The sequence below is a fragment of the Zosterops lateralis genome (genome assembly GCF_965231275.1).
Source record: "Zosterops lateralis genome assembly, chromosome: W".
Classification (NCBI taxonomy): domain Eukaryota; kingdom Metazoa; phylum Chordata; class Aves; order Passeriformes; family Zosteropidae; genus Zosterops; species Zosterops lateralis.
This window is the reverse complement of record NC_139801.1, coordinates 5,276,118-5,292,754: the sequence shown is the minus strand read 5'-3', so window position 1 is coordinate 5,292,754 and position 16,637 is coordinate 5,276,118. Positions and strand designations below refer to the sequence as shown.

At 56.1% G+C, this 16,637-nt stretch overlaps 3 protein-coding genes across 4 annotated transcripts; 2 read left to right on the top strand and 1 right to left on the bottom strand.

The window, feature by feature from the left end:
* Positions 1–1,639: 1,639 nt before the first annotated feature.
* On the top strand, positions 1,640–6,506 carry LOC310922302 (immunoglobulin-binding protein 1-like; the record flags this gene model as incomplete). 2 transcript variants are annotated; one of them, XM_083882752.1, is made up of 6 exons in its annotated part: positions 1,640–1,830; positions 2,372–2,671; positions 3,765–3,960; positions 4,836–4,921; positions 5,571–5,674; positions 6,015–6,506. In XM_083882752.1, 6 exons carry the CDS (start codon positions 1,640–1,642, stop codon positions 6,155–6,157), a joined length of 1,020 nt encoding a protein of 339 aa, XP_083738878.1. In that variant the 3' UTR covers positions 6,158–6,506. The 2 variants fall into 2 exon arrangements, with proteins under 2 accessions (XP_083738878.1, XP_083738879.1); XM_083882753.1 differs by having other exon boundaries at positions 1,643–1,830; positions 6,018–6,506.
* Positions 6,507–7,835: 1,329 nt separating this feature from the next.
* LOC310922116 (diacylglycerol O-acyltransferase 2-like) lies at positions 7,836–12,078 on the top strand (the record flags this gene model as incomplete). The annotated part of the gene is made up of 8 exons (XM_083882485.1): positions 7,836–7,891; positions 9,918–10,046; positions 10,120–10,227; positions 10,472–10,542; positions 10,622–10,826; positions 11,322–11,496; positions 11,579–11,781; positions 11,924–12,078. Exons 1-8 carry the CDS (start codon positions 7,852–7,854, stop codon positions 12,076–12,078), a joined length of 1,086 nt encoding a protein of 361 aa, XP_083738611.1. The 5' UTR covers positions 7,836–7,851.
* A 1,802-nt stretch (positions 12,079–13,880) lies between these two features.
* Positions 13,881–14,963, bottom strand: LOC310922115 (P2Y purinoceptor 4-like; the record flags this gene model as incomplete). Its single annotated transcript, XM_083882484.1, has 1 exon — positions 13,881–14,963. The coding sequence occupies one exon, from the start codon at positions 14,961–14,963 to the stop codon at positions 13,881–13,883; it is 1,083 nt and encodes a 360-aa protein (XP_083738610.1).
* Between the last annotated feature and the right edge of the window lie 1,674 nt (positions 14,964–16,637).

Here is a 16,637-nt window from a genome sequence, read left to right as displayed (position 1 = left end):
TGTGACCTTTGGGATGGTTGGTCCCTGCACCATCACACCACAAGACACACATGAGTAAATGTCTGTATTTAAGGAAAAACCCTTCCCTCTCTGTTCTCTTTTATCCCCAGGGTGTTCAGCAGTGTCATGGTGCTCTAAGGATGACAAACCAGAACAGGGATTGTCTGTGTGGGGATCTTCAGCTGAGGGACAGGGACAAACAGGGGTAAGAGCCATAAGATCCAAGGGGAACCAGCTGCAGCCTGAGGAATTTCGGATGTAGCTGGAAGGTCAGTTCTGGCAGGGGCTGTGGGGGTTTTGGAGGGGAAGCAGCCCTCCATCCCTTGGAATCATGGAATTCTTGGATGGTTTGGTAGAAAGGACCTTAAAGCCTGTCTTGTTCCATCCTCTGCCATGGGCAGGGACACCTTCCCCTATCCCAGGTTGCTCCAAGCCCCATCCAACCTGGACTTGGACACTTTCAGGGATGAGGCAGCCACAGATTCTCTGGGAAATCCATTCCAAGGCCTCCACACCTTCACAAGGAAGCATCTGATTTCTCCCAGGCCAGGCAGCCATTCCAGCAGGGAGAGAGCCCGGGGACTCTCTCCTCTGCAGAGCAGACACTGACATGGCTGTGAACCACCCTGAGGCTGCCATCCCTCTGGGAATATCCAGGAGATCCTCTCATCAGCCCAGACCTGGGGCCAGACAGGTTTTGAGGACTCACAGTGCTCCTGGGCTCTGTGAGTAACAATTCATTGCACAATCTGACACAGGCATGAAGAAAACAAACAGAATAAATTGTAAACTGAATCATCCTCAGAGGTTGAGTTAGAATTACTCAGGAGTAACGAGCAGTAGTAGTGGTTGCTACATCCATACTTTGCTCACGGCCAGGTCAATCACCTGTTATTTCTAAGGGAAATAACCTGCTCCTAAAAGCCCAGATTTAACCCTAATCTGTCTGATGCCTGGTTGAATTTTAGAGATTTTAGGAGCAAAATAAAATAAAATAAAATATAAAATAAAAATTAAAAAGCTTGTATGTCCCACTTGTACTGTAGAAAAAGTAGAGAATAGGAAGGTGCTGTGCTTAAACAAATAAATTGATATTTATTGACATTCAGTACTGCACTATGGAGGATCTCCACTGTGTACCCCTTTTATACAGCGGGGAAATGGTTGTTTTCTGCCAATTTATCTAATTATCCACATTTTTTCCCAGTTTCCCAGACTCCACCAGCGGTCCCTGCCAGGTCCTGCCTGGCGCACCGGCCCGCACGGGTCCTGGCAGGGAAAAGCGTAAGAGCACTAGTGGCCTCTGGGTGCCCCCGGCCGCGCCGAGCCGCTCCTGTTCTCGGTGCCCGCCTGCCGCGGGGGCTCTGGGGGGCTCCACGGCCGCGGGGCGAGCGCGGGGCCATCACGGCGCCCACCGGGGCCGTTGCCCCTCAGCCTGCCCTCACCAGCATGGCGGCGCCGGCGCTCCGGCCGTGTCTGTGCCCTCTCCAAGATGACGCCTGTTGTAGCTATAGCCGTGACTTCCCCAAGGTGTCGCCCCATGTTGTGGCTATGGCAGTGACCTCCCCAAGATGGCGGCCGGGGCGGGTACGGTCGCTCCGGGCCGCGCCGGAAGTGGCGGCGGCGCTGTTCCCAGCCCATGATGGCGGAGGCGGACGCGGGTGGCTCTCGGCTGGCGGAGCTGCTGGCGTTGGGACGGCGGCTCTGGGATGAGCTCGAGGCCAGCACCGAGCCCTCCTCGGGAGCCCCGGCCGTGCAGGAGAAGGTACAGCAGGGGCTGGACGCGCTGCAGCAGGCGGCGGCCATGGTGGCGCAGCTGGAGCTGTTCAGGTGAGCGCAGGGGACGCGTCTGAGGGGGCGGGGAGGGTCCCCGGGCAGGGCAGGGGGGGGGGCGGGAGCGGGACAGAATCCCAGAATCACTGAGGTTGGACAAGATCTCAAGACTATCGAGTCCAGCCTGTGACCGATCCCCACCTTGTCACCCAGCCCAGAGCACTGAGTGCCACGTCTGGGAGTTCCTTGGACACCTCCAGGGGTGGAGACTCCCACCACCTCCCTGGGCAGCCCCTTCAAAGGCCTGACCACCCTTTCCATGTAGAAATTCCTCCTGATGCCCAACGTGGCCCTCCCCTGGAGCAGCTTGAGACTATTTCCTCTCATCCTGTCCCTGTTCCCTGGGAGCAGAGCCTGATCCCCCTCCCCCCGGCTGCCCCCTCCTGTCAGGGAGCTGTGCAGAGCCAGAAGGTCACCCCTGAGCCTCCTTTTCTCCAGGCTGAGTACTCTCAGCTCCCTCAGCCGCCCCTCACAGGATGACTCCAACTCTTTTCCCATCTCCATTCCATTTCCCGACTCCCTGCTCTCTCCCTCGCAGTGAGAACGAGGAGCTGGAGGAAATCGCTTCAGCCGACCTGAAATTCATCCTGCTGCCAGTGCTGCTGGGAGCCCTGACGCTGAAGCAGGTGGACCTGAGCAGGAGAAAGGAGCACCTGGAGAGCGCCCGGGAGCACTTCCTTGGCTTCCTCAAGCTCTGCAGGAACTACGGGCTGGGATCTTTCCAGCTGCCCCCTGGCACCTCTGGCGAGGAGGAAGCCGGGAGTCCCTCGGCCCCCTGGGATCCCGCCCAGCCCAACCTGGTGGCCATGGCCATGAGCAGGACAGCCAAAATTGAAAGGTGGGCTGCGTGCAGTGGGAAGGGCTGTGGGAATCACTCTGGGAGGAGTGGGAGCCTGAGGCAGTGCAGGGTTGGACAGGGAAGAGCTTCCCTGGCCATTGGAATAATTTGATCATAAAATGCTCATTTTAAGAGATGCAGCTCTCTGTTTAATGGGTAGGGCTGAGGAGGGGCATTTGTGTCTCCAGTTTCTGGTCTCTGAGGAAAAACTGCTCAAAAACTTAAAACTAGCTCTTTAATCTGTTATAATTAATCTTACAATTAGTTCTTTAATCACTGCTGGCAGCATAAAGACTTCCAAACTGGAACTTTCCTACCAGTGGGTTCAATTAAGCTTGAAGAAAAGGTGGTTGGTGCCTTTGGTGCTTTGATTGGGATTTTGGCCACCGAGTTGCTCATTGTGGCAGCACTGGAAGGCCCAAACTGGGCTGGACTTGCTTAAATTGTGTAGAAAAGCATAGAAAAATATGATTTATATTCTAATTGGGAAGGGTTTCTTTTTTAGAATTACTCTTTTATGCTCCTCATCCTCTCAGCTCCCAAAGGTTTCTTGGCTCTTATTGTTCATTCTTCAGGTAACAATGAGGGAAGGAGGACATAAGGATTTAGTTTGGAAGTGATTTATAGGAGTAGTTTCCCCTTTAATAACTAATTCCTGAATAGGTCAAAAAGTCCAAAAAGCCAAAATTGTATTTAAAAAACACCTGCACACACAAAACCACCTGAGACAGAAGTTGGAAAAGTATTTTATTGTGTTTGTGTGACATGGAATCAACTCAAACCAGCCATTCCATTGATTTTCTCAGTCCTGCTTTCTCCAGGAGACTGATGTTTCCAGTCTTGCCTAATTTTACCAGGAAGGCTTAAATTTCCGAGGATTCCTCAATGTTTAGGAGAAGAATAAAATCATTGAGGCCGCTCTGAATTTAATGTAATTTTACAGCTGCTTTTAACAGACAGGAGAGGCTGAAATTCCAACAGGAACCAGCACAACTTCCATTAAATTTGGTTGATCCTCTTAGGGTCATAAAGACCCCAGGGCTGGGCTGGAAAAAAATGATTCAGTGATCTGATTTTGCTGTGTTTGAGCCAGATATAAACAGAAGAAGGAACTGGAGAACAAATTGGCCTCCATGAGCAGCTCTGTGGAGAGCGGGACAGCGGATGAGGAACAGATCCGGGAATTTTACATCCTCCAGATCCAGAAATGGATCGGCACCAGCCTGGAGGAGATTGAGAGCATCGACCAGGAGCTGGTGATCCTGAGGAGCAGGGATGCAGCCAGGCAGGTGAGGGAACTCTCCTGGGATGCGAGTGCTGTGGGATGGGCATGGGGGGATGAATCTCAGGAATTCAGTGTTAGGGTTTTATTCAGTGACTTCCCAGTTGGAGCTGAGCTCAATCACAGCATGAGCTGATGGGGTTTTCTCCATTCTGAATTCTGAGTTTGGGGTTGGGCTCTGCTGCCACGCCTTCCCCACAATCCCAGCCTGTGGAATGCTGGAGCTTGGAATATCAGAACTGAACTGGGCTGTGCAAAGGCTTTTCTGCAGATTTCTTATTCTGAAGAACAATTGTATTTGGAAATTAAAGTAAGACTCTTATGGTTTCTGTCAAGCCTCCACACCTGGTCTGCAGCGTGTCCAGGTGTTATCAGCCCACTTGGAATGACAGAACATTCCCAGAGACCTGCAATCCCTGTGCAGAACGTTGTGTCCAGGATTTCTGTGACCTGGGATGTCTGCTGGAAACAGCAGCTCCTGATGTGCTGGCACAGCCTCCTGGCTGGGCTGGTTTGGGGGGTCATTTTTTGGCACTGCAGGACTCAACTCCTCTGAGGTGTCCTGGGGATGCCATGGAATGATGGGCTCAGAATGTTCCACTGGAACAATAATCAACATTTTCTGCTCTGCTCTGGGCTCAGCCCTGGCAGCTCTGCTTTGACCCCAGCAGGTGGCACAGAAGCACAAGAAGTGATTCCTGTACAGGCACAGTTGCAATTCCTGATATAAACCAAATTCAGGTCTGGATTCTCCATCCCGGGGTGTTGCTCTGACAGCTGAGGTGTTTCTCCTGTACAAGACCTTTAATAACTTCAGGATGGGAAGCAGAGGGGGAATTCTCATCCCCTCAATTCCCTGGTGACTGTTGTTTGCATCCTCAGGCTCCAGCAGGTCCCCGTGGCCCTTCCCGGCCAGCCAGAGCTCCGATGAAACCCTTCATCCTCACCCGGAATGCTGCTCAGGCCAGGTATGGATTGGGATGATCCAACCACACTTTAGGGCAGTGTTCTCCTGTCAAGCCTAAAATATTCCATCAAGTGCAGAAATCCAGGTGATACCTTCATGTCTGTGCTTTAGTTTGTGGCACCCTGAAATCTGTGCAAGAATTTCTGCACCTAATCCACAGAATGGGATAGAAACCAGATTTCCTGTCATGCTTGGGACATGATTTATGCTGAGCTTTCCATGTATCTGCTTCAGTTCCCAGGGGTGTCCTGGGGCCACCTTCCCCTATTCCAGGTTGCTCCAAGCCCTGTCCAGCCTGGCCTTGGACACTTCCAGGGATCCAGGGCCAGCCACAACTTCTCTGGGCACCCTGTCCCAGGGCCTCCCCACTCTCACAGGGGAGAATTCCTTCCCAATATCCCATCTAACCCTTCCTTCTGGCAGTGGGAAGCCATTCCCTGTCCTGCCACTCCAGGCCCTCTCCATCTTTCCCTTGGGCGTGGGAAGACCACAATTGGGTCACCCCAAAGCCTTCCTCAAGCCTGCCTTGTGACATCCTTATATCCTTAGTACAGATTGGATCATGGAATAGCTCTGTGCCTCTTGCCTGTGTTCCTGCTCATTCCAGGGGATTTCATTGCCTGATTTTGGCTGGTTTTGTCCCACTGCAGGGTGTTTGGATCTGGCTATCCCGGGCTGCCCACCATGACTGTGGATGACTGGTATGAGCAGCGCCGGAAGCAGGGAATTGTGTCCAACCCACAGAGGGTTCCAGGTATGGAACAGAGATGGGAACAGGGGATTTGGGAAGCCTCTTGAGGGGATGGGTGAACAGGGATGTGTGCAGGGTATGGAACACCCGTGACTATGGAAGAATCCAAGCTGTAATAGGAAAACAACTGGGTTAGACTGTGCTTGGCCTGTCCAAGGCTAGGTTGGACAAGGCTTGGAACAACCTGGGATAGCGGAAGATGTCCTTGGTGGCGCTAGATGGGCTTTAAAATCCCTTCCAACCCAGCCCATTCCAAGGTTCTCACTCCTGCTGTCTGGCAAGCCCAGCTCCCAGCAGGACTGCTTTGGAGAACCTGTATCTCCTCCCTGTTCCTCTCCTCCAGCAGGTGCAAGTGATGAAGAGTTGCAGAAGCAGGAGACAGAGGAGGAGAAGGATGATGAGGAAGCTCTTCGGAAAGCTCGGGACTGGGATGACTGGAAGGACACACACCCCCGGGGCTACGGCAACAGGCACAACATGGGCTGATGCTCTGGCTGCCAGCAGGGCCTGGAGATCCTGGGAGAACAACCTGGAGAGGGAGGAGGGAATACAGTGTACATAGGTGGAGCATCTGGGAATTCCCTGGATGGGCAGGGGACAGGATGGCAGGAGGACATGTGACCTCTTTGCATTCCATGTCAGACTGGGGGCGCTGGTTGTGTTGGGGGGTGCCCCAGAGCTCTGAGGGGCAGCTCCATGAGGGTCAGGCTCCCTCTGCCCTCCCAGGTGGAGGCAGCCTCCAAGGGGAGCTCCATGGATTTGGAAAGTGCTCTTTGCATTGTGGGTGGATATATTTTTTTCCTCTCTATTTTAAGCAAAATAAACTCTCTTTGTGCTGCCTGATTCTTGCTGTGAAATTCTCTTGCTCTTCATCCTGAGCTTTTCCAGGAGGTGAACCCTGGACACTCTCATGGAGCCCACAAGGGACAGAACTGGGACAAATGGTGCCATATTCCAAGACAAAGTAGTCAGTGTGCTTTAAAATCCTCTAGAACAATCCCTGAAAGGGGGAAAAGTCTCTGAATCCCTCTGGCACCATTCCTGAGTGAGGGAGAAGACACACCTGGCACTGAACTGGCACAGAGCAGGTGTGTGCAGAAAGGTGAGGAGTCACAGCTGGAAGCTTTGGAAGTGTCCAGTGAGGGCTGGTAGCTGTGGATGGACTTTTTCCAAACCTGGTAAAATACTGGGATGGAAAAGCAAAGCATGGCTGGCACTTTGTGTCACCTGGAGCAGTGTCACAATGCTTCCTTACCCTGGGACTAAGATTTTGTAGAAAGTTGACGGATTTCCTTCCTTTTAGCAGGATTTGGGCACAGCTGGGCTGCAGGAATTGGGATGTTTTCCATGCAGCAATCCCTGTCCTCTGAATTGATCCACACCCAGGAAGCCTGCAGGGACTGTGGTCCTTTCTCCCAGGTACTGAGTCCCTACAATTCACAGGAGGGGTTTGTGGGTTGCAAATCTCCCAGGAAACATTTCTAACTTTCCCACCACAATCCTGCAGGTGTGTTTATCCCTTTCCTACACTGATGTTAGCCAGCACTTCCTAAGAGTGCCTCTGGACAGCTGGATCCTGAGGAGTAGCTTCAGGGATTTATTCCAAATGGATTCACAGTGTTCCTTGGGCTGTAGGCCTGAGGCCTCACCTCAGTGCTGACTCCCTGCTGCTCCTATTTCCCTTTCTTGTCATTTTTCCCCTCAAATCTCTCCTGACAGCACTCCAGGCTTCCTGGGCAGGAGACGGAGTGCCCATCCTAGGGCTGGGAGCGGCAGGAATGGTCTGGCGGCTGTGGAGCTTCAGGATGATACTTTGGGTGGCTCTGAGGCTGTCACATGGCAGTGTTTGTGACATTCCCCCAGCGTGGATGGTACCATTTCCAAGGGAATGCAGCAGAACCATTCCCAGAGGAATTCAGCCCCTGCCAGCACCGACAGCCGGGACTTTCCAAGGAGCAGCAACCTCCTAGCACAGCCACATCCCCTCATCCTCTGTGTGACCCTTCCAGGGACCACCAGTTCCTCTCCATGCTCCTAATCCCAGCTGGAGCAGGTCCCCTCCCCTCAGCAGGGCTGGTGTCCCTCTGGTCACCTGGTCAAAGCCTCTGGACACACAACCTGGTGCCCTCTGATTGCCAAACTCACCTTTCCACCCACAGCACCACGGAGCTCCTGCCACTATGAAAACCATCATAGCAGCCTGCTCCCAGAATCTCAGTGGTAAGAGATTCCCAAAATGGGTTGGGATGGTTCCTGGTTCTCCAGAAACACGAGGAGCTGGTGGTTGTCTCTGTCTGCTGGCTTGGGAGTGCTGAGGAGAAAGGGGGTGTTGGGAGTGATTTGAAGATAACCACAGGAAAATGCACAGTTGCTCCACAGGGATGAAATTTTGGATGACATTTGGGAATGTTACACGCAAGATGCTCCTGCAAATTCCAAATGTTGGGTTTGCAGAGGCTCCTGTTGCTGTGGATGGGGCTGACAGCAGAGCCTTGGGGGGTTCTCTGTGTCTGTGGTGTGGACATTCATGGGGCTTTTGGAATAGGAGCTAGGAAAAGGATGTTAATGAGCAACTTTGATGGGCACAAGTTTGCTGGGAAGAACTCTCTTCCCTGGGAAAAAGAAGGGACTGGGTTCTGCAAGTGGCTGGGATTTTGGGGATGTGTGGCGGGTGGAAGGGCTCACTCAGAGCCCAGCATGCTGCATGGGATAAGAGGACAAAAATTCCCCACTGGAAAAATCCCCCAGGGCCAGACATGGCTCCAGTGTTTAATTTATTTCACTTGTCCCATTCCTGGTTTGGATTGAGCTGGGAAGAACTGAACCTCCACCAGCTTCCTGAATCTGCCAAAATGCAGATTTGGGGTTGTTTTCCCAAGAAAACAAGACTTTTGTGATACTGGGGTGGCTCACTGGGGTGGCTCTCTGGGGTGGTCTCAGTGTGGGGACCTTTGGCCAGGAGCGCTCCACTGGCAGGGCCGGTGCCTTGGGCCCATTTTGGGGAGCAGAGATGGGGCCAGGCTTGGAGTTTGGATCCTGGCTCCCAGCCCAGGGAGGTTAATGGTTCACCAAGATCAGCTGGAGGGAAGGGGTGGTAGGGAGAATGGAGTGGCTGTGCTGCCAGCAGCGTGTCCCTGTGGGGACAGAGTGGGACGGCCACCCCCAGCCACTCTGGCTTGGCCTTGCTGCTGGCCTTGGCACTTGCTGGGGGTGGTGCCTTCCTGCTGTGCCAGCTGAGAAATCCCCAAATCCCCTGTGAGCACTCCAAGGCAGGCACGGGAAGGATCCTGGCCCTTGGGAACTGGGCATGGAGCAGGATGTGCCGCTTCTTTTAGCCCCTCTGGTGCACGGAGCTTTTGGGCTTGGGAGTGCCCAGGTGCTTCCTGCTCTGGGAATAGCCCTAATTGTCCAGGGCCTCCTCCTGACATGGTCCAAAGCTTCCTGGGGATGAGCCTCCTCCATTCCACCCCCCCCCTAGATCCTATCCCTCCTCCCCCAGCTGCTCATCCTTCCCATCCTACTTCCTGCCAGCGTCCCTGGGTGCCCCTCCCGGCAGCCCGGTGGCCCCACTCGCATACAAGCTGTTATAAATGCAATGGCAAATATCGGGTTAATAAATGACAATTTATTAACAACAGAATATCGAACACCAGAAAAATGAGAAAACCACAAAAATAGGAAAATGTCAGCGCCGCGCTGGGTGGATAGGGGTCCGCACCGATGTACAAGACGCCCAAATCCACACCTGTGCAGCTTTCAGTCCACCGTTTTATAGGATTTTTCTGCCCTTAGGCAGTCCAGGTGTCCAGGGTGGGCTGAATAGTCCGAATTTCTTTTCGATGGCCTTCCTGGATCTTGTCAAGTCCCGTTGTTCCATTCCGGGAAGGTTCTTTTCTTATGTCAATTATACAGGTCAGTCTTATGCTGATTTCATTTTGCTTGTCGTGCCAGGGAGTTGATGAAATCTGCATCGTTGTCAGGAAGGAATTTCTCCTTGCATTGGCGAGGAAGTGATTCTTATCAAGGTTGGCCAGAGTCTTTGTCTAGTCTGATGATTCTTGTCCTGTCTTTGCAACTGAGATTGGCAGGCTGGGGGGGGAAACGATTTGCCTCCTACTGGATTTTACATTTTATTAACATTATTCTTATTACACATCGGATTATTATTTCATACACGAATTTTTACCCTAAATTTATCACACAAGCCATGCTGTGTTGGGCGGGGGCCGTGTCCCCCTCTCCACAGGCAGCCGGGCCAGCATCCAGACTGCCCTGAGGACGCTGCTGGCCGTGCCCTGGCCCTCGCAGCGCGACATCGGCTCTGCACTCCAGCTCCTGGCTGTGCTGCAGTGGGTGCTTAGCTTCCTGCTGCTGGGTGAGTGAGCAGGGGGCTGCGGGGGGCCCCAGGGTGGCCAAACACCCGCTCACCCCCTGCCCGGCTCCCGCAGGAACCGTCAGCCTCCTGCTCCTCATCTACCTGCTGTTCACCAGCCTCTGGCTCATCCCCGTGCTCTACCTGGCCTGGATCATCCTTGACTGGGACACGCCGGAGAAAGGTGTGGTGGCCGTGTCTCCGCTTCCTCCAGCTTTGCAGCAGGACGGGGGTGGGGTCCGCCTTTCTCCAGGTCCCTCTCAGAATATGGGGAGCACCACATCCTCCCTGCTCTTTCCCTCCACTCCCCCATCATCAGCACCACGGTGGGAAGAGGGATGCAGCGGGTCCGCGGGGAGCGTTTCCCTTGGATCCTGCTGCCCGCTGGGCTGGGCGTCATCTCCTGGGCCCTCCCCCCGGCTTTGCAGGTGGCAGGAGGCTGCCGTGCCTGCGGCGATGGACCGTGTGGAAGCACTTTCGGGATTATTTCCCGGTGAAGGTACGGCGCCGGGACGGGGTGGGACCACCCAAAAGGAGGTGCCACCGTCACGTTCCCGTGACTCCTTTTGTCCCCACAGCTGGTGAAGACACACGACCTGTCCCCCAGCCACAACTACATCATCGGCTCGCACCCCCACGGCATCCTCTGCGTCGGCGCCTTCTGCAACTTCATCACGGGCTCCACGGGCTTCGAGGAGCTGTTCCCGGGCATCCGCTCCTTCCTCACCGCGCTGGCCGGGAATTTCCGCCTGCCCGTGTTTCGGGAATACCTGATGAGTGGGGGTGAGCGGTGCCTGCCCTGCCCAGCTCGGCTGGGGCTGCCCCGAGCTGCTGCCCACGGGCAGGGGGCTCCGGGAGGGCCCTGGTCCCTCTGAGGGAAACACGGGAGGGATGGTGCTCCCGGGAAGAGGCAGGGCAGGGATGCTGCTCTGCTTGCACTGCGCCTGAGCGACAGCTTCACCTCGCACCTGGTCTGCACCTTACCTATACCCTACCTGCACCCTGCCTGAGCTGCACCTTAACCTTGCTCGCACCCTGCCCGCTCCTTGCCTACACCCTGCCTGTACCCTCCACCCTAGGTGCCCCTACCCTGCCCTCACCACTCCCTGTCCGCACTTTTCCCACCCCCTGCCCGCTCCCTGCCCGCAGCAGAGGGAGCCCTTGCACTGTCCTCGCCCTGGTTTCACCAGGTACCATCGCTCGGGGGGACCCTCGCTGGTCCCAGTCGGGTGCCCGGGCACTGCAGTGCCGCAGCCCCTGTGCTCCGTCCCGCCTCAGGGCTGTTCCCGGTGACCCGCCGCGCCATCGGGTACTTGCTGTCCCAGAAGGGCACCGGCAACGTGGTGGCCATCGTCATCGGCGGCGCGGCCGAGTCGCTGTCCTGCCGGCCCGGTGTCACCACGCTCATCCTCAAGAACCGCAAGGGCTTCGTCCGCATGGCGCTGCGGCACGGGTGAGTCACGGCTGGGTCACCGCCACCGCCACCCCCCGGGTCCCGGCGGTCCCCGTCACCACCCACCGTGTCCCCTCCTCAGGGCCTTCCTCGTCCCCTCCTTCTCCTTTGGGGAGAACGACCTCTTCCGCCAGGTGGTCTTTGAGGAGGGCAGCTGGATGAGGAGCATCCAGCGGCGCTTCCAGAAGATGATTGGCTTCGCTCCCCGCCTCTTCTACGGCCGCGGCCTCACCTCCTGCCGCTCCCGCGGCTTCCTGCCCTACGCCAGACCCATCACCACTGTGGGTGAGCAGTGGGGTTGGGGATCCCCAGGATCAGAGGTTGAGGGGACACTCCACAGTGGGTGGTGCTGGAAGACACCTCCTGGGTTGTGTCCCCAACAAGCCGAGCGCATCACCACCACCCTGACCCTGTCCCCTGTTGGCAGTGGGGGAGCCGGTGGCATTGCCCAAGGTGGAGAACCCCAGCCGGGAGCTGGTGGACCGGTACCATGAGCTCTACATCCATGCCCTGCTCAAGCTCTTCAACGAGAACAAGACCGAGTATGGGCTGTCCGAGTCAGACGAGCTGCACATCCTCTGAGCGCCACCGGCACCGGCCCCGTCCTGGCTCATGAGGACTCTTGCAGGGGGGATTTCAGCCAGCCTGTCATGGGGGACATGTGGGTGACAGTCCCCGCTCTGGCCTTCTGTTCCTCTGACCTGAGGGGGAGGTGGGAGGAGAAGGGGAAGTGAGGGGAAGATTGGGAGAAGCTCCTCCTGGCAAGGGGTTTGGAGGGACTGTGGGTGACATAGCTATTCCCTGCAAGGGGCTGGTGTGGGCCTGGGGCCAGCAATGGGCCCGGTCCCCCTGGGATAACCAAGTCACCACAAGCTGAGGGAGGGGTGTCATGGGAGGAGGGATTGACATGGGGTTTTTGGGGTGGCATCCTGATGACGAGTGGGACCAGCCTGGGGGGGACAGCCCACCCTGGGGTGGAAGGGGGACGCTTCTGGACTTGGGGACCTGTGGATGTGGCCTGAGCCAGGACCATGTGGCCCCAGATGAGCCTTTCCTGCCATCTCCATACCCAATACAGATTTCCAACCTCCCAACACCTGTCTGTGTGTGTTCTAGAAGTTGGTATTGGCAGCACTGTGGTGGTACCCCTGCATTGCCCATGTGGGTGCCCTTGCCACCCAGTATGTCCCCTCCCAGGCAGTCCCATATTCAGCTGGGGCAGTGTTTGGCAGAGCCCTTGCACCACTCAGGTGCAGCCAAGCAGCTCCCAGATGTACTTGGACCACATTGGATATAATGGGAGGTGAGGGGCAGCTCTTACTGGTTTAACTGGGCTCAGGAGGGAGGTTTCCTGCTCTCTCTGCTCTTGACTCAGTGGTGTGAGGGTCTCTCTGGGTGGGACAGGAATGTGGGGCTGGGATGGGGCCCTCTCCTCCCCCTGGAAAGCTCTTGTGGGACATGGATCTGTGCAACTGGTGTGGTGGCTGGGGTGTTACACCCCAGTGATGCTCTGTGTGCCCCTTTCTTAGGCATGTGCTGGCAGGACTTGCAGGGAGTGATGGGGACAGCCCCTCTTGGGGCTCTCAGAGTGAGGACAGCCCTGTCCCATCCCTGCCAGGCTGTCGTGGGAGAGTGAACAGTACTGATACCAATCTCAGAGTGCTGCTCTGCGCAGGCATTTGGTCAAACAAAAGGGCTGGGTAAACGTTTGAGGAGCAAACACCCAAAAAGGGAAATTCCCAAGAACCTTCCTGTCACCACAGGAGCTCCAGCTCATCCTTCCAGACCTGCTCCAGTGGATTTTCTCTGGGGTGAGGGTGATTGTCTTGTCCCTCTTCCTTATGCTGCAGGGAGAAACAGGCCTGAGTGTGGAGAGGGGAGAGACTTGATTGGGTGTCATGGGCAGCAAGTGCCCCAGGCCATGTCACTCCCCCTCTGCCAAGGCCAGCAGTGTGATAGGGACATTTCTGAGAACCCACCCAGCGTGGGCTTTGTCCCCAGGTTCAGTCTGGTCTCCAGATGCCACCACTGAGTCATCTGGAAGAGCTATGCCTGCCCAGGGAGGCACCAGTGTCCCTTCTCTTTAGTGACTTGTCAGCCTCATGTGTCCCCAGGAGTGCCAGGGATGGAACACCAGCCTGCTGCCCCAAAAGAGCCTCCTCAGTGTCCTTCCCATTCCCATGAGTGCCTGGTGGCTCTCCTGACCAGCACCAGCACCCTCCTCCCACGGCCTCCAGCCCTCAGCCCTGCAGGGCTGAGCAGGGACAGCTCAGCTCTGGGGACTTGGGAGTGCCTATATGGAGCCCTGAGAGGCTCCTGGAGCCCAGGACTGAGGCTATGCAACCCCCTCAGGACCCGCCTCTGCTGCGTGCGGTCCCAGTCCCTCAGGTGACGCTGGTGATGTGGCTGCCATCTGTGGCGTTGTCTGTGAAGGGTGACACCAGGTCCAGTGTGGGCACGGGTCGGAGGCACTGGGCGGCCTTGCAGCGCAGCTGTCCCCGGTACTTGTCCCCAGCCATGAAGTACAGGATGGGATTGAGGCAACTGTTGATGCTGGCCAGGGGCTGCATGATCTTGTAGGTGAAGTTGATGATGTTGAGGGTCCGGCAGTTGGCCTGGAAGTAGTGGGAGGTGTAGTAGAGGGTGCAGGTGATGTGGAAGGGCACGAAGCAGATGGCGAAGACAGTGAGCACCACAATGATCATCTTGATGGAGCGCTTCTTGTAGGAGGGCAGCCGGAGGCTGGGGCTGGAGAAGCTGGACTTGCAGAGCCACTTGGCCATCAGGCAGTAGCACAGGACAATGACCAGGAAGGGCACCCCAAAGAACAGGGTCACGATGGAGGAGCTGTAGTGCACGTAGCGGTCAAACTCCTCGGGCTTGGTGGTGTTGTGGCACAGGGTGATGTTGCCCTTGGAGCTGGTGGTGACGAAGATGAGGTTGGGGATGAGGCAGATGGTGATCATGAACCAGGCAGCTATGCAGATGATGCCGGCCTGCTTGGTTTTCACCCACTTGAGGGAGTGGATGAGGTGGCAGATATCCATGTAGCAGTGCACACTGATGCAGGTGAGGAAGAGGATGCTGCTGTAGAGGTTGGTGTAGAAGAGGAACCACATCATCTTGCAAAGCCCTGTCCCAAAGGGCCAATTGTTGTGGTTGGTGTAATAATAGACCAGGGTGGGCAGGGACAGGACACAGAGCATGTCCAAGAGGGCCAGGTTGACTGTGTAGGTGGTGGTGGCATTCCAGGGCCTCATCCTGGAGATGAACATCCACAGGGCCCAGGAATTGAAGGGCAGCCCCACCACAAAGACGATGATGTAGGAGATGGGCAGCAGGATGAACTTGAACTCCTCGTTGAAGACACACTTTGCCTCGGGTGCTGCTGTGGTGTTCCCTCCTGGCCAGGGAGCCGGCATTGGTGTCCACAGGGAAACTGGGAACATCCTCACCGGAGTGGCCATGTTGTGCCAGCCAGACCTAGGGAGCAGTTCATAAAAGCACACTAGTCAGTGATCCCGACCACTGTCAGGCACAAAGCATAGAAGGGAGCCAAAGCTGCCAGATTTTCTTCCCCCCTAGGAGCTCCGGCCACTTTGATGGTTCTGTTTTTTCTCAGCTCGCGCATTTGGGCCTCGTGGGGAGCCGGGGGCGGGGGGAGTGGGCTCGGCAAAGCCTCCTCTCCGCAGCCCCTGTGCCGACGCCCATTAATCACCCCTTTGAGCCGGCGCAGGGACGGCCGCACCGCGCGGAGCCGGGAGCGGGCCGGGGACAGAGCCCCGCGCTGGCCCCGCCGGGCACAGCCCCACGGCCGCCGAACAATGAGACCTTGATGAGCACCAGCATCCCCCGGCCGGGGCCGGCGCAGCTTCTTGGAAGCCGCCTCAGCCTAATTGGCACCATCCTGACAATGCCGCTGCTCCCGGAGGGCTCCATGGGAGAAGAAAGCCGGGAGAAGAAGAAAGGCTTGTCTAGGGAAATGTTGTGGCCCAGAGAAATCCTTGGGGGTCTGTTAGAGGAGCCTTTGGGAGAGAATCCCTGGACAGTAAGGAGCTGCTGGCTGCTGGGTGTTATCCATAGGGAAGGGATGAGCTGAGCCCTGTGGAGAGGAGCTGCCAGAGCCAAGTCACAGCTCAAGGCAGGCAGGACGTTCCCTCCTGCGCTGTGCTTGGATCAAAGGCTGGGATCTGTGAATTCTTGGGAAGCTGGCATGAGGACAAGCTGTCAAAGTTCAGAACTCTCTTCTTGAGGGAAAAGGGAGGGTCTGCCACTACTGTGGTGTGCAGCAAAGGACTGGTGAGGGCTGCCTGTGCCTTGACCCCTCCACACCCTCCACCATCCCTGGTGAAACAATTCCTCCAACGAAGGATGGATGCTTGGATGAGTAACCTGGGAGCAGGAGCTGCTGTGCTGCTGATGGAGATCAGGGTGTAGCCAAAACCATGTTTGATGAGGGGAATGTGGGAGCATCTCCAATTCCTTTCATCCAGAGCTCACTCAGGAGGCAACGGGCACCAGGACAGGGGAGGACTCGGGGCTCAGGGTTGCACATTAGCTGGAGCTGGTGCTACAAGGTGGAAGGACACATCCTCTCAGGCTCCTTCATCCCTTGGCTCCCTCATCATCCCCCTCCTGTTTCCCTTTGCCCTGAAGATGTGCAGGCTTCTCCCAGCAGGAATATCCCATAGGTGTATCTGTGGGATCATCCCTGCCATGCCCTGCCTGGAGAGACACCTGGGGTTGACAGAGATGCTCATAAATGACTCAGCAGGCAAATGGGACAGCAGGAGCCCCTCCAGCCATGCTCCTGGGGCTCTGTTTGAGTTTTCAGGCTGAGCTCCAGGCCCACATCCAACACCCTGAGGCTCTCAGCCCACCACAGCTCTCGCCTTTATTGCAGGGATGAGTTCAGAGAGCAACAGGCAGGTCCTGTTCAAACATTAACAGTGGAGAGAACTTGGTCTGTTTTCCCAGAACCAGAAGGGAAAACAGGTGGTAGGAAAACCTGAGCTTGCAAGTGAGGTGCTGATGGTGGTCCTGGCCCAGCAGCCACATGTCCCCAAGCTGCTGACGACATGAGGGACCAGGATATTTAGTTTCTTCTTCCAACCTGTGAGTGCAAGGGAGCACAAAGCCTT